Source organism: Sorex fumeus, unplaced genomic scaffold (genome assembly GCF_029834395.1).
Source record: "Sorex fumeus unplaced genomic scaffold, SorFum_2.1 ptg000007l, whole genome shotgun sequence".
NCBI classification, from domain to species: Eukaryota; Metazoa; Chordata; class Mammalia; order Eulipotyphla; family Soricidae; genus Sorex; species Sorex fumeus.
Genome location: NW_026606064.1, coordinates 55,965,864 through 55,988,781, shown reverse-complemented (window position 1 = coordinate 55,988,781; position 22,918 = coordinate 55,965,864). Strand labels below are relative to the sequence as shown.

The 22,918-nt window shown below is 39.5% G+C and overlaps 1 protein-coding gene across 3 annotated transcripts in view; it reads right to left on the bottom strand.

Annotated features, from left to right (window-relative positions):
- The window catches only part of NRP1 (neuropilin 1), a 162,982-nt gene that overhangs the window by 10,911 nt on the left and 129,153 nt on the right, over nt 1-22,918 (bottom strand). For 2 of the 3 annotated variants that reach the window (XM_056131531.1, XM_056131525.1), the window contains 5 exons: nt 22,197-22,528; nt 16,425-16,569; nt 13,057-13,161; nt 8,815-8,874; nt 3,336-3,473 (listed from right to left, as the gene is read on the bottom strand). In XM_056131531.1, the coding sequence (XP_055987506.1) occupies nt 3,336-3,473; nt 8,815-8,874; nt 13,057-13,161; nt 16,425-16,569; nt 22,197-22,528 (780 nt within the window). The remainder of the gene's footprint in view (nt 1-3,335; nt 3,474-8,814; nt 8,875-13,056; nt 13,162-16,424; nt 16,570-22,196; nt 22,529-22,918) is intronic. The other variant, XM_056131539.1, reaches the window with a different exon arrangement.

Here is a 22,918-nt window from a genome sequence, read left to right as displayed (position 1 = left end):
GGGACAGATGATAGAATCTAGGAGAAAGCCAGACATGGGAAGAGGAGGAAGACTGCTGAGGAAATCTCTGTTTCTCTGACATGCTGACACTGTGGTTGTTGATTCATTTCTTCTTGTTATTTTTCTATTTAAAGTTCTTGGGTCAAGGAGAATACTCAAATGGTGGGAGAGCACTGCCAGGTACTACAAGGACATCATTCTGGTGGCTCCCAGCACCCCTTAGGAGGTCCCCAAATGAAAGCAAACTCCTTAGTGGCTCTCACTATCTTTATCAACCTAGTCCATCTTTTTGCACAATACTGGAGGACCATATCCCTACTACTGAGCTAATGGCTTCACATGGAAAGTCTCTTCAGGGCCTGAGAGATACATTACAGTGGGAAAGGAGCTTGCTTTGTAAGCAGACAACCCAGGCTCAATCACTTACATCATATATGGCCGCCAGAGCATGGCCAGAACTGACTCTTTAGTGCAAATTCAGGGGTCAGCTATCAACACTGCCAGGTGTGGCTCCCAAACCAAATAAATGAAGACAACAACAACAAACCCCCCCAAATATAATGCAAACAGAATCTCCCTGAATCACAACCCTTGCAATCTGGAGTGGAATGGCATCTGAGTTCCACGTCTGTGCTCATGCCACTCCATTCCTGATTGAACGTCTCCATGGTAGGTCGGCTTCCCCCATCTCTCCTACAATTGATCGCTTTGACATTATTGCACCAGTCAACAGCACTGTCACATTTCCCACACACAACCAGACTGTGAGGGCCTCAAGAATGCAATGCTACCCCCTTATCTGTATCTTTAAAACCCAGTGCACACCTCCCGTGCCAGGGGCCTGCTCCATTTGTTCAATGAGCCAGTTCCAGGAGTACTCTTAAAGGAACTACACAGCTTCATTGTTAGAGGTCAAAGACAGAACAAAAGGGGGATACCTTTAAACACACTGGCAATGCGGCTGCAGGCTAGTTTACTTAGCAGTAATTACAGAACCAGTGTTAGTGTCTGATTTGCAAAGTGCCTTCCCAATGCCAGTCTGTGTGCATGTGAGCTGTCTGTTCTTTTCATCTAGGTTTTTTTCCTCCCCCATATTAACAAGTTCCTGCCTTTCAGATGTCGGCCTCACCCAGGTCTCTCAGCAAATGATTGTGCTTCTAATGCCGAGAGAGGCTCTTTCTAGTCTAGGACTGCCCTGGCACTACTGCCAAGTAAATCGGGGGAGTTTGTCTGTGAGAACAAAAGAGACAAACCCTTCAGAAGGAATCACACTTCTGAACCATTAATCAAGACAAACCCTCCTTTTCTGGTACTCCAACACATAAAGTGCTGATATTTTTCCTTTCAGGGTTTTTATCACAGTTTTGGGTCAGGAACTCTGTCTTCATTTTCTCAATTAGCACTTTACTTCTGCAAGCCTTTTAGCTTTTGTCTCTGGCTAACATAGCTTTTAACCTCCTTTGAATGTCAGATCCTACTGAGCCATTTTGCTTCACTTTGCATCAATTTTTCCACCATTACTGCCTTCATTTCAACTAATTGCATTTGGTTAATTTGATGCCATTTATATGTACAGTGCCATTTACAGTCAAAGTATTTTAAGTTTCCTAAAACTGCTTGTCTTAAGATTCAATTGAAAGTGTCTCAGAATTGAAGGAGTCCAATTTTATCCAATTTCCTTGTCATTCTCATTAGGCAAGGAGGTAGCTGTGGTGGAAGAAGCCCTATTCAACCTACTTAATGGCTATATTCACTGGGGGAAAAAGCGAACAACAAAATGGGAAAGGCACGAAGTACCCTCTGCCCAGTCATTGGCCTACTGACCCACTCATTCAAAGCACCAGCATGGGAGGAACTTTGCTAATGAGATTTCTCAGTAACAGCAAATGCCCCTCAGGTGCATCTTTCGGGAAGCCACTACTTGAGTAAGCATTCCTCTATCTCTGAGTAGGGCTGCAGCTGGGTATTTGGGGTGTGTGTGTGTGTGTGTGTGTGTGTGTGTGTGTGTGTGTGTGTGTGTGCTTTGTAAGGGCACTGTTGCCTCTCTATACTATGCTTCATGTTGAATAAAGAAATGATTAGGTGACATGAGGGTGGTGCTGGATGGAGTTTGTGGGAGCAGCTGGCAGTTACCTCTGTCCCCCAACCGATCCTTCCTGTATCATTCATCATAGAAGGAAGTTAAGATAGGAAGTAAGATGGACAATGAGTTGAGGTGTGGTGAGGATTTTTTTTAACCTGCTCAGAGTTTTTAATCTTCCCTAAGGTAATAATAATGCCACCCTAATAATAATTAATAATACTAATGAAAATGTCTTTTCATTTCTCCCTGGGGGTGGATGGGGGGAGTTTTAATTCTATGTATTATTTCATTAGCAGAGCCCCCACAGCCAAAGACCTCCGGAACCAGCCACAGCCATGCCGAGACCACTCTCCACAGGTTCGGACGAGCTTCATGCATGAAGGAACCGGCAGAGGAACCCAGGCATGTGTGACCCGGGGCTGAGATCTCCATAGGACTGGGCCTCCTCCACCCAGATCCCCCATCTTCCAGTAGGTAGGCGTTACACCCACCAACTGCCCCCGGCGCCATGTAATCCCATCAACAGCTAAGACCCAGAGACTATAAAACCCACCCGCGGCCCCACGACATCTTAATATCTGCTTCTTACTCTGGAGAACCCGGCAGGCTACCGAAAGTATCCTGCCCTCACAGCAGAGTCTGGCAAACTCCCCATGGCGTATTCAATATGCCAAAACCCAGTAACAATGATGGGTCTCATTCTCCTGACCCTGAAAGAGCCTCGAATGTGGCACTTTCTAAAATCTCAGGGCTAGGACGAAGGAGATGTTACTGGTGCCTGCTCGAGGAAATCGATGAACAGGATGACAGTGATATAGTGACAGTGATACAGTGATTCATTATCCGAGAAATAAATGAGATAACATGTGTGAACATATTTCAAAGCAATCCCAATTTTAAAATAGTTGAAAGACGCTCATGCTGTTCATGGGGTGTGTTTTACTGTTTCTTTTCAATTGATACTGTCCATGAAAAATGTTGAGAAAGTGTATAGATCAGGTACTAATGCATACATATTGTCCATTTTGCTAGTACTAGGGTGAGTAATCAGTTGAAATGTTTAATCAACCTTCTCTACTTCTCAGTCTTGGAGTATCTTCCTTAGGAAAAGAGATTTTGGTAATTCCAGGAAATAAAAATACAAGTGAAAGTATAGTATTTTCTAAGTCTCATAAATTCAGACCCCAGAGACCCTCCCTAGTAACACCTTCTCCAATTCAAAGAAATGAGACCACAGTGAACTCTCCATTACCTGTATGATCCTGAATTGGTCCCGTCTTGCTAGTCAACACGCTCCATTTCAGTTGCACGTGATTGTCATGTTCCCAGTGACAGAACGTCTTGTGAGAACCCCAGCCAAATTCACAGTTTAAACTATATGTTGGGAATTCTTTTGTGGGTGGAAGAAAAAAAAGAGAGAAACAGAGAAAGACAACTTTAATCATTTACGGTTAGAAATGCCCTTAATTTGCTGAGGAGAAAACACAACTTAACCATAACTGAACATCTGTTCAAAAATCCTGGGAAAGCCACAAAATTCAGGTTGGCCATGAAACTCAAATAAATGGAAATGTACAAATATTTGCAAAATCACTTTTAGAATTTTTTTTTAAAAATCTAGCTTTAAAAAGATTATGGACTGCATGACTAATAGGTTCTATATAAAATTTCCAGGAAGGTACTTTCCAAAGAATGCAAATTTCCTCTGGAACATTCTCCTTCTTTCTACAACATTCAATACTTTGTTTTACTATTTTTTTTTGCTTTTTGGGTCACACACACCCAGCAATGCTCAGGGGTTACTCCTAGCTCTGCATTCAGGAATTAATCCTGGCAGTGCTTGGGGGACCAAATGGGATGCTGGGGATTGAACCCTGGTTGGCCATGTACAAGGCAAATGCTCTACCTGCTGTACTATATCGCTCTGGCCCCTTTGTGTTACTATTGATACTCTGTTTTTGAGGATGATTCATATGACTTGATAGCAATCAATGAAAATAATCTTAATTGGAGAGTGATCTATTAACCTCCAAAGTCCAAATGTGGCTTGGCTGAGTACCTCCTCCTGAGGCTGTCTTGCATTTACCAGTTTGTTTTTTTCTGGTCATTGGTGTTAGTCTCTGATGCATTTCTGAAGATTATTTTTTCTGCTGTGTTTTATATCAGGTCAACAAATTTTAAGGGTAAGTTTCTACTTCTTTTAAGTGAATGAGAAAATTTGCATATAAAGTGATTTTCCCACTTAAAACTTCAATGCAAGGTCATGTAAAGCCAAAGCAGATTTAAATAGCTACACATTTATTGTTTGAAAAAGCATTCACATGCTTCCTTTGAAATCTAAAAGAAAAGAAGAATGGATGTGCAGGAATGATTTGTCCTACGTTCTATAAGTTACCATTTGACCACTATGTTTCTTAAAGCTCTAAAAGACTTATTTTATTTTTTTTACTCTTTTCTTGAACAGTGTTGAAAATGTTAAATGTGGAAAAATGAAATAATGATAAAAATCTTAAAACCAACATGAAACATAATCCTGAAGATAAAATTCTCATACTTGATCATTCCCATTCCTATGAAATAAAGGGGCAGAGGGCGGGTCACTGCTTCTCACCAGTTTTTGGCCATCCACAAGATGGCAGCATTGAAACAGAGAGAAGTGCCCAGTCAGCCAAGTGAACTTAAGAATGAGCCTCAAAACAATCCCGATGAACAATAAGGGGAGTGTGGTATTAGATGCTATACTAGAGTCAGACTTAGATCACATCTTACTTTGACCTTCTCTTTCACTTTGCTCAAGTGTTTAACACAAAATAGCTTGCTTTCTTCTCTGAGCTTGGGCTCCCCTGCCCCTTCCCCACCTTAACAATGGCAGGAGGGATTTTAATGGGAAGATTTATTGAATCGATAAAGGTAATTTACATTTTGGTTTACAAGGAACTCTTTTCAAACGCTATCATAATATTTGGGATGCAAACCCCCTATGAACTATCAAAATTTGAGCTGGGTGAATTCGTTATTGTGATGACAATGTGGTCTCCCAAAGGGTGGATAGGACCAGTTTGGGAAAGTAAACTCAAAAGCCCTGTGATACATATAATGTGACTACTAGTTTCAGTTAGTGCAAAAGGGCTATATTTCACAGCTACAGTGTCATGGGAGAGAGATATTTCATGTCTAGTCTATCATGAGCATGAAATAGGACTTCTTAAAGCATGCTAAACCCTCTCCAAAATTTACCACACTTCTGCACGGCAAGATTGAATTATGTAGATGAAGTACACTCAACTGAACAGTGACTAAATGGTTGAGCAAGCTTGGATGTCAGTGCCCAGGATCCTGGAATGTATTGTTGCATATTCTCATGTTAGAAAATGTGAATGTTGGAAAATTTTTAATCTATGGGTGGTCAGTAAGCCATTACAGCACATACATACATTTCTGGTGATATTCGCCTTGTTAATGCCTTAAATTTATTATATTGTACAGAAAACCATAGTGCCCATTAATTTTGCTGTTAATATTATGGTGATCCCATAAAATGTACACGTTTGAATATTTTTGTAGTGACCAGGACTTGAGGCAGTTTTGCCAAGAAGGGTGATTTAGGTGTTTCTCCTGCAGCCTCTAAGAGTAATACACCTTTTTTCCCCAATATTCTTTCCAATTCTTAGAACTAGACAAACTGCTCTTTTTGTTTACTACTAAATAAGATTTTACTAATTTTCCTTTTATTGTAAAAGAGTTTATTGCTCTTTTACTTTCTTATTCCAATCGTATATATTTCAAATTAAAATCTGGAAGAATATTTCTTTCATCAACACACTTTGCGAAGGAGGAATCTGGAGTGTGAGTAGGCTCAATGTTGAAAAGTCAAGCCTGGCTGCAACAGCTATTAAACACACAAAATACACACAAGCATTTTCAGAGAGAGAAAGGGGAGAGGAAGAGGATAGTTCAGAAGCAGAGGATAGGTGAACAGAGAAAGAAGGAAACAAAGTAAACAGACACATGAAATAAATATACAGGACGATTGACCTTTAAATCTCCAAAAATATTATCCAGGCCCTGTAGAGGCACAATTCTCATTAAATTCATTGGGAATAATCTGGCTAAATCCCTTCTTGACTCTTAAAAAATAGCAGGAAACAGTATTCTGAACTTAAAACAAATTTATGGCCTCTGTGAGCAAGCACCAGCTGCGCTCACTGAACCAGTCTTGCCCAAGTTGAATCATTAGCACCATATATGTACAAGGATTTAATTTTGAAATCTGGTATTCAAAACTTCTATTGCATATGTTAACCCGCTTACACATAGACTGGTGCTTCGGTTCAAAAAAGTGGGGATTCTGGGGTTCATTTCATCATAGATTAAGAACACACTCTAGCTGCTATAAGAGTTAAAGTTCCTCAAAAGGTAGGAACTTCACCTAGGGGAAATGGATTAAAAATTCAAGGTTCGCATCAGTTCCTGGTAAAACATTCATAGATTTTTATATGTCTGATTAATACTCATGTAGTATATAAACATTAAATGCTCATTGCATTTATTATATTGATAAGAATTATCAAAATGAGAGTTTAAGATTCTGCTTCAGTCTGTAATGGTTTCAACAAAGATGGATTTTGATGAATGTTTAAGGGTTTAACTTTCTACAGCTTGTAAAGATGCCTGAAAAATTTGAGGTATGCAAACTATTGTGGATATATTAGTGCGGGTAGCTTCTGAGTTAGTCTCTGACATGCTCAGATCCTTGGGAAACATTCTGAGCACTGACTTAGCTAGAAGGTGGCGATGAACAGAACTCCTCAAAGACACCCACAATGATTCAGAGCCTAACTCATGACAAAAACAAGGGAAAAACAGAAACCAAGTGATTTTTGAACTGGCAGTAGAATCCCAAACCAGACTGTCTGTAAAAGTAGCAAGCCCTGCAGTTTGTTTTATTTTAGTTTTGGGGTCTTTTTTGCCCCTTTTGGGGCCACACATGGAGTTACTCAGGAGAAGTGCTCTAGTTTGAAGTGCAATTTACTTGTAAGGTGGTGGCAGCAGAAGATGATTTCTACATTTGCCCTTTGGCCACCTGTGAGATGACCCTGAGGCTCCTTGGTGAATTTATCATACCAGAAACTTGGAATTTAATGAACCAATCAAGTGAGTTTCCTTGGCCATTCTGCTTTGATCAAAAAGACCATCCATTCAGGAAGAATGACCTCAACTTTGAATCTGGTACAAGCTTTGCATTCTATCAACAGCTGTTCACATGATGGTGATGATGATGATAATGATGATGATGATGATTATGATGATGAATGAACCACAGCTCTTTTTAAACTCAAGAAGAGAGATAGGATAAGTCAAGTTGGGTAACACCTTCTTAGGAATTTTAGTTGACTCAAGAAAAGAAGCAGAACCACCCATCACACTATTTCTATCATACTGGAACATCATTATTTCACCTTCTCTCACAGAGCTAGAGAGACAGTGGCAATGATTCCTTCTCTACAGAAAACCATACTGAGGTAAAACAAAGGAAGGGAACTAGAGTGCTCCTGAGGTAGCTTCTGCCCTCTGAGGCGACTCACTGCACTTTCCCAGAAGGTGGCATTTTCTAACTAGAAAACATATTGAGTTAGGAGGCCCATTCTTCAGGAACTGGACTGATTACTCCTATATTAACTATCGGCAATTGGGTGTGTTAGAACTGGGAGGGAGCCGGAATTTTGTCAACCTGAACATACCACAGGGAGACGTGGGGTTAAGTTCAACTGAAGAGAAGTTTGTTTTTGCAATTTAATCAGGTCAACAGCACAGAGTCCTTTAAGGAAGCATACTAATTAGCGCGGCCTTTTCTACTTCTGCCTCACTGGGTAGTGACACACTGCTGAGGAAACATTGATATACACCACACGCCCCGTTAATAAAGGACTGTGGAGGCCAAGGCTGAGTGAGCTTCAATAAAGGAAAAGGACGAGGCTGGAAACTGACCCGTTCACCTTTCCCTAATGATTAACTTTCAAGTATTTAAAGCCTCTGATTGCTTAGATTGACTGCTTCCCTTCGTGTGTCTGTGGGGAAAACTTTTACAAAATACTAACCCTAGACAAAAGAGGGGCCACGACTCAACTGTGGCCGGCCTCTGATCAACAGTAAACCCAGAGTTGTAAAAGTCACCGAGCTCTTCTATTAGCACTCGGATGCGGGCGCCATCCTTCGAGCGTGGCTCTCCCCGTGCACAATTATAGCCCTGGTTTCCTGAACCCCCCCAGTTTCGTGGCACGCCCACTGAAACGCTGTTGTAAAACTGCCAGCCCGGTGGCAGGCAACACTGACAAACTTTGCCTGTCTCGGTTTTACAGAATCGTGATGAAAATAAATAGTCAGGCGGCTGCCTGTGCGATTTCCTCCTCCCCTAGTTTGCAAACACAGTTCGTGTCCTAGATGGGCTGTGTTTAAACAAAGTATGTTACTCAGCCTCTTCGGTGGAGAGCTGGGATTGTCACCATTTGGCAATTACTGATGGAGCAGGGAAGCTCACTCCCTGCTGCATATACATGTGGATGAAAGGGAAGCAATATTTATGGCTCATGCTTGGAGACCAGATGCTGCGTGGCATCTCTCTTCTGGGCCTTTTGAGGGAAAGGGAAGTGGGGAAGCTCAGAAGAGCACTATTTTTAGAGGGGGGAGGAGCAGCCTAGATAAAATCTCCATATTTTGCTCTCAGTGGATACCTGATTGTATGGTGCTGTCCAGGATGGTTGGCTTCTCCGTGGTCAGCACCGTGGTACCCCCTGAAAGACAAAAAGGAGAAACAGAGGAAAATGAGAAAGAGGAAGTCGTGGTCAACAACCTGCTGCAGAGGATCTACACTTACATGCATCTATTGGAGGCAAATATTTCCTGTAGGAAATTCTTGTTTTGGTTCCAATTCTAGCAATCGCTTCATTTAAAATGTGCTCACCACAATATTGATTCCAAATACACCACTGCTTTTTCTCCCACACTTATTTCTCCCACCCTTATTCGTATAATAAGGCACAGAGAATTTGGAAGCTTCCTTCAAGGGCATTCTGACTCCCAGACTAAATGAGACATACAACAGTGAAAAGCAAAGACCTCCAATGTCATTGGTGACTTGGGTCTTAAACCTGACCTCGACCTCTCAGCTTCAAATAGTTTCCCAAGGTTTCAGATGTGTGCCTTTAGGCAAGCTGCAAAGCCAGTCCCTACAATCTATTTTTTTAACTAAAAGTTTAAAGAGGATGGCAGTGAGTCTTCCTTTTTTTTGCTGCTGTCATTGTTTATTTTTCCCCAGAAAAAATATTCTGCCCAGTATGTGGTTTGGTGAAACTGCAGGAAAAGGGAATGAGGAGAGATATTTCTTCACAGTCCTACTGAAGGGGAAGATGGAACAAATAATACCCTGAGCATTGTGAGCTTGCAATCAAGCAGTCTGGGTCAACCATGGAATTTTTGGTCAGGGGCAGGCCCACCAGGTGCAGAGTTAGCTTGACACCCCCTTTCTTTTGAATCTAAGCATTTCCACTTTCCTCTCATTCCACTTCTGTTTTAAGGAGTGTTTTCACTCTTTTAGATTAGGCTCATCTGAACTTTAGTATAGCTGTTTCAAAAATAGTTTCCAGTCCATTAATCCTCCTCAGACCTCATTGAGAATCAGAATCTCTTGGGAAAAGACCTTGAAATCTGTACGTTCAAAGACTTTGGGATGACTCTTAACATCCACTAAGTCTGGGAAATAAGGCTTTGCTCTTTATTGCTTAGGTGCTTGAGAAAGCGATTTCTACTTATATGTGTGTGAGGTACAGACCAAGGTCAGAGATGATGTTTCTCCTGTTTCCCAAGAGATAAAGTCTGGGGAAGGCTGAGAATAAGGACATGGGGTGGGTCCAGGCTAATCATAGTGAGCACTGGAGGCAGTTATGGGGTGCTATTGCACACCTCCCTGCAGTATTAGTCAATAAAGGTCTGTGATCATCTCTTTTCTGGCCCAGATTCTAGTCCTATCCTGCAGCTCCCGGGGGTCAGAAATCATCCGGAAAGTGAATCAGAGAGCCGTAAAATCTTGCTCTTGGAATGGTCCAAAGATTGCTGAGCTAATCGACTGCAGCAGCGAGTCCTGTTAGCCCCTGCTCTCCTCGGTAAATATGCTGGGTGAGTGGCCACATGTGTGTGTGGCCTCAATGAGGCAGGCACTGCGAAGAAAGAATTATATATATTATGGGTTAAGAAGGTGAATCTATAATGGCAGAATTGGAGAGAGGCCAGAATACATTAGCATTCTGTTCCCGGTGGTCTTATAGGAAAAAGACTCAAGGTGAAAATTCACCTTTTAAAAAAGATATGCATTATCAGTTTTGTTACAGGTTGGGAGCTAAATTCTGCTGCTGGGTACACACAGATCCAATGTGAAATTTGGCCTCCTCATCCCTTTGAAGTCAACTGTATTATGTAATGACTTCAAAGGCATTTTGCAAATGAATAACTTCAGGGGTAAATTTTCACCTTGGCAAGGAAGTAGGGGAGAGCAAAATCTCTCCTCATTTCCAAGATTTTAGTACAGTTCACCTGGAATTCAATGTTGTTTGTAAGTAAAGAGTGTTTTGCTGCAATACCTATCTCTCTCACTAGACACGACGGGAGGAGAAATTAAAGTGACAGCTTCTGTTTTAAAGAACTAAACACTGCTAAAGAGAACATTGATCCCAATTTCCAAGTTCCCACCTATCAAGGTTAAAGTGAGAATGCTTTTAGTTTAGTTTCATTACATTGAACATTTGGAGTTTGCAGTTCTGACAACAAAGCAAGTGACAAAATGAACAAAGAGGTCAGAACTATGTGTGGGTGAGGAGGAGGTGTGCTGTCCACAACAAACACATAGCTGGGTTGCCCGTGACAAATATTCACATACTGAGCAAGCCTTTATTTTACAGAAAAGGATATCATCCAGCTTTATCAGGGAAGGAAGTTTTATTTTGGTTTTCAAAAAGGATAGATTAGGTGTCAATGAAGTAAATGAATATGAAGCACGAAATGGCTAAGTCACCTCTTCTTGATGGGGACACAGAATGGGCATGTTCAACAGTCCAGAAGTTTCTAATACATGCACATATTTCTTGAATTATTGAGGCAAATAGACTGGCTGGCCTGGCCTGAGTAAACAACTTTCTTTGCCATGGTAATAGGTTTAAAAAAATCAGAATAAATTTTTTTTGCTGTCTTTCCTGGAAATTATTTTAAAAGTTGTATATAAACCTTATACTTTGAAAGTATTTTCAGTGTTTCCACTACAAATGACCCATTTTCTGCGGTTTGTAACTTGTTGCTATACACAATTTGCTCCAGGCTAACATTCTTGCCCCATTTCATTCAAAGACTTTAGTTTCAATTGATTCAGTCATGAACTGATGTAAAAAATGAGAAGGTTGGTTGTTTTGGTATGAAGAGTAAGTCTGAGGCTTTGTTGTTTCTAATCAATATTAACTGACCACTTTGGGGTTTATGAGGAAAAGAACCCACAACACAAGACGGTAATTGAAAAGGGTATGATGTGATGACTCTAGTCATTCCACATTATGAGGAATTTCACTATAGATGTGTAACAGGGGTCTGCAAAAAAGCCTGAAGTTTATGCCAGTGTTTATAGGCAAAACACAGAAGGTTGCACAGATCTCGTTTCTAGAAAGCACTGTCTTTTTTTTTTTAAACATCAGCTGTTGGTTTTTCAACCTGAACTTAACATCTCATGAAGAAAATGTCTGTGTGATAATTAGAGTAATTTTTGTGGTTTGTGGCTATGTAGATAGGTTTGTTTTAAAAAGCCCACAGTAGTATGACACTTATTGGCCATAGAAAATATAAGTGATTATCCTGAAAATTTCAAGGGAGACAGTCTTGAAAGGTTTGATTTAATGTAAACTGAGTTTATGATACTCAATTTCTGGGCTTTATTTTACCCCTCATTCCATTTCATGGTACAGAGATCTCTTCCTGCTTCAGAGAAATCAGTAGCAATGCTGAATTTGCACGAATGCATTAGCCAGTAACAAGGCAGCCTTACAAAGTTACATGGGAACACATTAGTTCACTCATGGAAATGAATTAGGTGGGTTCTCTGAGGCCCTACAGGGTGAAATATACACACTTTCATCCAAGAGCTCAGGTTTGATGAGAGTCAGATGCCTTAGGAAAATTTACTTTAAGCTAGGTAGCAGTAAAGACCTCACAGCAGCTTAACAACTAGGTGAAAATCCTGTGCCAGTTTCAAAATTGTCCCATCCCAGTTCCCCCTTTGCCTAATATTTCCTGCACCATTCCAAGTGGAAGAAAAGGTCACAATTGAACCTCAAGGGTTTTAGAATATTAGTGATACTCTAAATTAATTAGAGGCATTTGGCATATACCCTTCCTGACATGTTTGCTAGTCAGTGGTAATGTGAAATAACAACTAATTCTGCTTTTGCAAATTTTAATGTAGAATGATTTACAAATTCCTAACTTAAAAGCTGCATAATAAGTCTAATTTCATCAATTAGTTGGATAAAAGATCCTCTCAAATTTTTTAAATCCTCATTAGGAAATGAAAATAAACATTCTAAAGTGTGTGGTTATGCACATGTGTTAGAGGGGTGGGAGACTTAAAGATGAGGGAAATACAGTTAGCTCAGAAAAATTCTTATTCAATTAAGCCTTTAGCTCTGAAACAGCTAAAAGTATTGCCCTGGATTGCTGTGGCTATTAATGATAGTCATTTATACAGATGACGTGAAGAAAGTATAGTTAGTGCACTTGTTCTGATCAGGCTACCTCTATGCTCTGGGCGGCTCTGCCTCCAACCAGGTGTTCATTGTCATGAGGATTTATGAAAACACAAACAGACATTGATGAGCAGTGTCAATGTCAATTACAATGTGAACTGAAATGGCACAGCAATGGGATGAAGATGGTTTCTGCACCTGTGAGCTGGAAGTCATCACCTGTTCCACTGTGACAGTTGGCCTGGTCGTCATCGCATTCATCCACCAGGTTCCCGTTGGGAGTGGTCGGTCCTGCAGTAGGTGCTGAAACAAAATCCAAGTATTACAATCTCACACCTCTGAAATGTATTCTTCAGTCTCTGGCTGTTGAATCTGTGAATGCATTTGCAGAAAACCCCTAATCGGTGGTAAAGCCAGGAGCATGGTCTGCCTCTCTTTCAGGAGCTAAATATACTTGGATCTTGCAGAGAGCATTGAGGACTGCTGTATTTTGGTATTTGATCCCTATCTGCTGAGGAGAGTTGGCTGCCTTAGCATTTTATACATCGTCATCTACATAAACATCCTTTTTGGGAAAAAGTTTTTGAATTCTCACTGGTTATTTATTCATGACCATGGAGTTCAGAACTTTGATGACAGAGATTTTACTTACATTCTCTTTCATTTTCAGAGACCCAGGGAGTTCACTTGTCATGAATTCTATTTTATTCTTATTATTTACTGATTTTCAGGTTTATAATTTTCCCAGAAAAAGAAGTTGCAAAACTCACTTTCAGTAAAGTATTATTCTTTTTCTTTCTTTTTAAAAGCATGACTTTATATGGCAGTGTCTCCATTTCTGAGGGGGTTCTTTCTCTCTGAGCAGCAGGTGTCTGAGAGGTGCGATCTTAGATTTCTGGGGGTCATTTGACCATAACTCCCTGAGGACCACATTCCACTGTTCGCAGGTATCGTCATATCTTTGAGTTGGTAGTTGAAAAGTAGCCAACATTAATCAAAGACTATTTGAAGTTCTTTATATTTAGTTTAGCTCATTTTTTAAGCCTGTTATTCATTTTTGCAATCTGTTTAATATTTTACAGTTTTCGGCATTGTATTTCACTTTATAAGACTTAAGATAACGTATACTTCTTTTAATATTTGAGAGCAAGAAGAGATGCTGGCAGGAACTCAAAATGGAGGTGGGACTATTCTCTCAGTGCTTCTAGCTAATAGGAAGGTGCTGACAACTAACCATCCCCTTTTCAATAAAAAATTGACACAGTTCTTTGTTGTGCTTAAGTTCTGCAAGACAGTTATGACAAATGTAGAAAGGTAGGTTGCTTTCACTCCCTTCACTGTCTCAATACATACAGCAATAAAAACAAGGAAATCACCTTGCACAGTACCACACTGAGCATTGAGGCATGCTGTCCAGATTCTGTAAAAAGGTACATATACGTATCCTGGCTCTTGTTCTTACAACATCTCAGGACACTCTAGGGCAATCCAATTGCTGGTCTTCACTAAGTTGCCTTGCTTTCAATTTTGCACGGCTTTTAAGTATTTTAAACTCTATTCATCTTGCTGTTTTCATATGGCATTTCTCGGGGTATGTGGAAGGGTGGGGTTCTCCACCAAAAGCAGCCTAGGATTTACTTGAATTAAGTTGAAACAAAGTCAGAAATGAGTGATTTTTATGCTCCAATTTTACTCTTGAAATTGTTTCATCGTCTGTGGGTTTTTTATTGTTTCTTTAAAAATTAGACCCAAGTAGGCTCTCTGGACCCCTGAAATAGGATGTAGCCCCATGGAAAGTTGGGCCATACCTCAACATTTTTCATTCCTTTTAGGTGTCTTCAGTAGATCAGGGCAAAAAACAGTTATTTCTCAACACTGTGTACAAACTAACGATTGCCAATTTTGTTATAAAGCATTGGCATTATTTTCCCAGATGATTTTTCATATGGTTCATGGCAACTTCCTCAGTTTTGTGAGTCCTTAGAGACATCTGCAGCAATTCCTTTCACCAACAACTTCTACCTCACTACACTGGTAGTTGACACTGGCAAACTGCCACCAGGCTCTGTCTTCAGTATCATCTGTTCATTACACCTCCCAAGATAGTGTTGCTTTAGAACCTAGACTGAAGATCTGCATGCTAGCATACCAGACTCTCCTTCCTAGATTCTGTGTCATTCAGTAACTTGAACAAATGTGTCTGCTGTTGGCTCAAACTGCCCATCCTTTCTTTTCCTTGGCATTTTTGGCCAAAGCATTGGAACAAGATCATTCTTAGTCTGTGTTAATAGTGATTGAAAAATTCAGAGGTCTGGGACATGACGACAGAGATGAAAACTACCAAATGATAAAGAATGGGAGATTATGGCCTTCTTTCACACATCAAAAAGTTTCTATGAATTATTCACTAGAAATGATTTATAGCTTCAGATTCTGTAGTGCATAAGAAAAATTTTATGATATTTAATGTGCTTGGGAGTGTAATTATATTTGGGCAGCTAACACAAATAATTTTGAAACCATAGAAGAAGGTGACATTAAAAAGCTTTCTTCAAAACAACTCTGAGCATATGCTCAATTGATTAACATCTGGGTACCAACAATAACCATTCTTCAAGTTAACCTGGAGAAAGACCTTTATGGGGATGAAAAAGTTGGCATAAAGTTACTCATTTATGCCCAAATCTAAGGCAGATGGGACTTTGAATGCATAGAAGGATGAAACGGTGCATTGAACAACCATCACATCATTAAAAAATTCATCTCATTCATGTGTGCTAAAATTACAGAGGAGTAACTTTGTGAGTGCAAAAAGTATATTTGTGAGTACAGTATGTAAAGTAAATTTGTACTTGCTATGACCTTTGTATGATAATCTACACTTAGCTAGTAACATCTTTAAATAAACCTCACTGTATGTTCATATGCATCATATTATTAAAGTTTTGTCTCTTTGCAATAGCCTAAGAAATTCATCCAAGACAATATTATGATGCTTCAGCCTGTCAAATGCTGCTTGCTGTTAGTATATGACAGAAACTTGGATCAAACATAGACCTCTAAACAACATTTGAAAAAAGCAAAGAATGCACTGGTTGTAGGGGTTGGGAAGAGAGAAATTTTAGAGAAAATCATGTAATTGGGCAGGGGTTTTACTTTGGAGTGATGGGAATGCTTTGGAAGTAGATTAAGATGGTGGTTATGCAATCATTATGGATGGACTAAATGGCATTGAATTACTGAGTTGTTTATTTTAGAATGGTGAATTTTATGTTACATGAACTGCACTTCAAGAAATTGTTAAAGAAGTAAAAGGAGACATTCTCACAGAATCTGAGGAAGTTGGGTAGACCAACAGGACGGTCTGAAGGCATAGCTTCCTGGACTAAATATTTAGCAGACTGACAGGGACAGAGAGGGAGAGAGAGACAGAAACACTGGGGGTGAGGCCAGAGGGAGGGGGACTGGGGAGAGAAGGTGGGAATTTGCAACAGGGGCATAAATGCATGGAAAAAGAAATAAGAAAAAAAGAGGAAACTAGAAAAGGCTCTGGAAATTGCAATTACCTTCCACTTCACAACCTAGCAGTTCCATTCTGAGTCCGAGTCCACCATGAGTGGCTCTCTCGGGATAGATCCTGATGAATCGGGTGGAAAGAGGTGGAAAAGTTCGTAGCTCAGGTGTATCAAAGTTGTTGTTGCCTTCAAAAGACTGTGAAGTATTAAAAAATTGCCAGTTATTAAGAAAAAAAAATAATGGAAGTATCCCTTTTGATGGTTGTTCCACCCCTACTTAGTAAGACTCTCTAAAGGATTTCTTACTGAGAACCTAGTAATAATAGACTCTACCTCGTGGTCTAAAAGAGTTAACCTATTTCAAATACTTTAAGACAATATCTTGCACTGGTAAACACCATCTAATTTTGATATATCAAAAGGAGACTCTGAATGATAGGCAATTTGATTTTTCTACTGTGCTTCATTCTACTATTTTCTAAGTGGTTGACAATCCTTTCAAGTGAGAAAGGGGGGAAAACAACAATAATTAAAGCTACTCTGAGAAGCTGAGAAGCGACAGATGTGATTTCTCAGAAATTCAGGGTGCACACTGAGGCTATACCCGAAGCTGAGGATTTAATGAAACACGTTTTTAAATGCTATGCTGATATGCCTGGGAGAAGTGACACTTTTACCACTTCTTTGAGGTAGAGGAAGATAACTCAGGAAGAGAACTTGCCATCTTTCAAAACATAATAGACACCACATTTTCAATAACCACTCCTGCGACATTCTCTCAAATGAGTGGGTCCTACTTAAACTAAAACTGGGTCCTTTAGAAGAGAGTGGAATTAAATTTCTGAAGTAGAAGATAGTCAATTTAATGTAGTGCAAATACTGTTTATTCAAGAACTTAGGTGATCCCAGCCCATTGAAATTGCTATTTACTTAAGCAACACTACCAGTTGGAGGCATTTGTAGATGAAAGACCTTCCCATTTCAGGAAAGTAACAAGGGGCCTGACTATTAAGTAACTTTTGGAGGCCTGGTTGAATTGCAAGGAGTCAGCCCAGAGTTTTTTTTTTTTTAAGTGCATTCCAAACTGGAAGTCACTGTGACATTTTTTTAGAGCTAGGCCACCCATAGCTGGTGCTAAAGCTCAATTATTTCATTTATTTGCTTTTTGATGGGAAAAATCACACTCCTTGTGGATGTGTAAGAAAATAGAGTGAAGACTATATCTGTCTTCTTTTCCGAGAAAGACATCAGACTCTCCGAATATTCTTCTAAAGTTTGTGCTGAGTGCGAGAAGTGGTGGCAGATGAGAAAATCCGAACTGCTTTATCACTGGGACTATCCTTTATATATCGAAAACATCATACAATGCTTACTGACATAAAGCATCATCAATGCCTAAATACTTCAATTCACTCATTACAATTCCATGAGATAGGTTCTATCAATCCTCTTGTTTTTATAGACAAGGCACAGAGATGTCAGGGAATTTGCACACACTCATACAGAGAATAAGAGGCAGAGCTAAGCTTCAATATAGGCTGGTGCCGTTTGCCATACTTTCACAATGCTCTGTCTTTAGAAATAATCTAAATGATGTCATCTTAATTGATGAAAATACTGATCTCGCCCGCACGGCAGAGCCTGGCAAGCTCCCCGTGACGTATTCAATATGCCAAACACAGTAACAACAAAGTCTCCAATGGAGACGTTACTGGGCCCGCTCGAGCAAATCGATGATCAACAGGAGGGCCTTTACTTTACTTTTACTTACTGATCTCTAGGAAATTGAGGTCTATGCTCAAATTACAATATTCCCTTTTATTAATATTTCTTTTTAAAGAGTTGTAGCACTGTCCTCCCGTTGTTCGTGGATTTGCTCGAGTGTTCCATTGTGAGACTTGTTGTTACTGTGTTTGGCATATCAGATACGCCAGGGAGAGCTTGTCAGGCTCTGCCGTGCGGGAAGGATAGTCTTGGTAGCTTGCCGGGCTACCTGAGAGGGATGGAGAAATCGAACGCAGGTCGGCCGCGTGCAAGGCAAATACCCTACTTGCTATGCTATCTCTCCAAGCCTTTTTAAAGAGTTAATTAAAACAATTTTTTCTTAGGTAATATGGTTTACAACAGTATCCATATTACTTTCCTTAATGCCTGCCATAGTATTTACCACGCCACCATCACAGTGTCCCAAGGTGCCTTCTCCCCTATTCTCCACACTTTTTCAGCGTCAGTTCAAACAACTATGTATTGATGAGGAACAACTGGTATTGGAGAGGAACAACTGGTATTGGCAAATTGCTTCTGGTAACTCTCCAATACCATTGTTGTTCCCATTCTTTTACATTTCTTTGAATCCTTGCACTTTTGACTACCAAACCTGGTAGATTCCATTGAGTGGATAGTCAGGCTGTCACTATGTCAGCAAAGAGTGGGAAATACGCACAAAAGTGGGCCAAAAAAAATTTAAATAAGCAGCCATGGAAGCTACCATTTAGAGGGAGGAACATTGCCAAATAGAGGACATATGTAAAAAGAGATAGACAGACTGGGTAGGTTGTGACATAACCAGTGATTTTCTTTTTGAGTTCTGGATTTCTGGAAGTAAAATAATTGACCTTTTCCAATTCAGAATAGCCTCCAGGAATCTAAAAGTATATGTCCAATACAGACCTGTTTCTCTCAATTAAAGTTTCCTTCTATTCCTTTCAAGAGTAAATTTATGATCCAGGGTTCTGAACTCTTGATAAAACTACAGTTGCTGCCAGTAATTGAGAATCTGACATATATTATTGCTAAGCCCAATTAAGGGCTGTCACTTAGAAACTAATTATAATAAAAATACCATTAGTAAACATGCAAGTTCTATCTCTGTTAAGATAGCTCTAACAATCATAGGAGAATAGCAGTAATATCAGTGAAACCCTAGACTATTTTCTAATTTTAACTTTAGGAAAGAATAAACACAATACAAATCAGCCCAATGCAAGTTAACATTATAAAAGCTGTCAGTGTTGAGAATAACAAAAATAATACATTTTTTGGAAGTGGCTAAGTTTAAGAAGGTAAATTTGTTTATAAAATATCTTTGTTATCCTTTTACCAATCATATATTTGAATAAGACTTCAAATTTAGATATATCTATTCCTTAAAAGTCTAGTTAGTTATAATGCTTATATATCTTATACAATATGTATTAATTGTGGATTTGAAGTGATAAAAAAGGCACAAAAAAGGCAAAAAGGATTCTAAATACACTAAAATTGTTTGACTTCACAAAATGATGTATTAATTTTATTGTTACATAAAAAGGGTAGACCTAAGCAGGTGACCTTCATTAGTAAGTTTAAATGCAGTATTTTAAAATATCTTTATACGATTTAGAAATTTGCCTTCTAAATTGATGGCTTTCCCAACTTCCTTTTATCTTAAAGATTTTATGTCACAGGAAGGACCAGTTAGGAATTACATATTAGGGTTTTCATAAACAGTTTAGAGGTTTTTAAATGTTTGAAATATCACAGGAAGGAGATAATAATGAGAAGAGCTGTATTTTGAAATAAGATGTAACACAACCCATCTCAAATGCAGTTTTTTGTTTAAATTAAAAACTGTGTGGCTTCCTGTGGAATTTTAGGCACAGTGGCATATAACAGAGTAATAGCTTTGAGTTGATTGCAGATGCGTAGATTAGATAATAAAGATCGAGAAGCACATGAGGCGTCTTATCGAAAGCATATGGTGATTTGTTTTCTTTCTCTCTTAAAAACCTGAGTGATGAAGAACATGTCACAACAGCACACCCTGCCATGTGACAGCATCTCTGGGAAGTTGTTGATTCGCAACATATTCATGCTTCACGCTAAGTCAAAATGCTCACTATTACTCAAAAAGAAAGCAATGTTTAGGGAAACTCCATTTTCTGATGTTTATTTTGCTTTTTCTTTTACCCAAACAAGAGGGAACAGACATAACAGGGGGAAATGAAGTGGACACAAGAAACTAGCCACACAGATAAAAATAACAATACCCCCGATGATGTTTTAGAAACCACAAGTGAACTAAGGACGAGAAGGGAGAGACATTCTTATATCTCCAACAGTGTTGTCCCTATTGGTGGCTCAACACCCTGGTACTGACCTGCCGCCCGTGTTGGGATAGAGCATTGTGTGCTCAGCCTCTCATTGGGCTGGCTGCCCCGAGGCCTTTTCTCTTGACTACAATGTTTGGTCTGAGTCATTGTATTTAGCTCTGTTCCCAAATGCCTTAGAGCGGGAGTGAGGCACTTCCATGAGTCACAAAATTATTTACACAAAAGAAGTAGGTCCTGGGCAAAGCAGGGATGGAAAGGTTGGGTGGGACCAAGAAGCCAGTTGTGTTGGTGTGAGAAGGATCATCAGATGAATACAATTCTCATACTGCATACAGTACTGACTAACTGTAGCTGATCACTTCATCTCAAATCAGATTCTGTGCTACCTACCATATTCTGGAAATCCTTTTTTTCATGAATTTTGTGTGCTCTAAATGTCAATAATTTGAATCATCAGTCTCAACAAAATCAGTCAAGAATATGTTTGGCTAAACAAAATTATACCACACGTTCTGGAGAATGTTTAAATAATTTTGCATTGATTCTCGTCTCATGTCATTGGGTAATCAAGAGATAACTGTATTTTAAAAGGTTCCAAAGCCTTAATAATATACCTAAGCTTGTTTATAATGGCCAAAGGGGTCAGTCCAGGTGTCACTAGAAAGGTGAAAGGATGAATAAAAAGTGGAATGGACTGGCCTGGAGGGCCAAGTAACACAAAAGGATGAATTCTGTCTGATTTCATTTATCTGAGGCTCCCAAAGAAGTCAAATTAATTTTTAAAATTTAATTATTTTTATAAAATTGCTCACAATAATTTGTTAGATTTAATGTTCCAACACCCATCCTACCATCATCACACCTACGTACCACCATATTTTGAATGTTTCCACCCTGACCCCCAAACTTTGTCCCCAAAGCAGAACCTAAATAATTTATTTTGTATCACTTGTTATGAATAATCCATTAAAATGGATCCAAAAACATTTCCTTAGAGGAAAGTGTTTGAGGATTGTCGTATCTCACCCTGGAGCCAGTAAGCCCTTGTATAAGAGATTATCAATATATAAAATATTGCATGCTCCAGGAATTCTAAAATTTTAAATGTACTTATACAGAAGAGGTTAATTCATTTTTTTAAAAAAAACTGGATGGTGGAGAAGTTAAATTCTTGAAGACCAAAAGGAATCAGGGGAGGGGAGGAGGGAAGATATTGTTTAACGGATGTTGAATTTCAGTTAACTAGATGGGAATGTTCTAGAGATTGATTGCACAACAGCTTAACCCTACACTTAACTAACACAAGTTATGATGGTTACTCTGACGTTAAGTGCATCTCACCATTATTGAAAATGAAAAATAAACTACAGTTAAAGGACGAAAGGTGAACCAGGTCCCATCTACAAGACAAACTAATCAGAGAGGTTTTGATACTGTCAGTCCCTACTCCCTCCATACTCCTGCTCTCAGTACCCCTTCCTTTTCCTAAGGGACAAAGGTTATAAGCAATGCAGTTCTCTGAATTTACCTCAGACATCACGTTTCACCTCATAGCTATCTTCCCTAAATATGAGGACCTCACTGGTTTCATCAGGCACCTTCACAGATCTCTCTACTGAAAAGAAACAAGAAGTCCTGCTTCTGCTTCCTCAGGGTTATATGCTGGAGGTCTTGATTTCAGTCAGGACCTGAGGAAAGATTCTTTCTGGGACTACTGGGCCCTGGGCTTTACCTTAGGTTTGCGCTTGCTGTCGTCCATAATCATTTTCCAGTCTGAGCCGTTGTTGCTGTGCCCAATCTTAAATTTCCTCATGAATACCTTATTCTCCTTGTGCTTCCCACCCTGAATGATAATGCCCCTCACAATCTTCTCCTCTCCCAGGTCCACTTGGAGCCACTCATTGATGTAAGGATGAGGTGCTGGAGGCAGAGCCCAACCAGAGCGACTGGTTACCAGGCGAATATTTTCAGGCATCCAGTTTCTGTCCCCTTGGTTTGAGGCTGTAATCTGGGAATCAGAGATAAGTCCAGACACCATACCCAGCATTCCAGAGCAAGGATAATCTAGAGTGTGGAAAGAAACAGAATTTAACTAATGAGACGAGATTTTCTAGAAATTTCTAGACTTAGAAAGACAATACAACATATTTAATGAAAACAATGTCTGCAGCCATTCATATATATATTCTAAAATCTCAGAATCATTGGACATTAAAAAAGTCTTCCCTCTTTATGCCTTTCTTCCCTTCTATTTTCTCCATCATTATTGAATGACCTCCCCTCTACATACTACATTCCAATAAGCAACATCTTCAGTAAGAAATGACATTTTCCCCTTTCTGAGTTTTCTTTCAAGTTGAATGTTAAACTATTGATGTTGTAGTCCATTTGATATCCATAGGTTGTTTCTAGATGATACATAAAATCTGCCTGACAAAAGCTCAGTTTAGGACC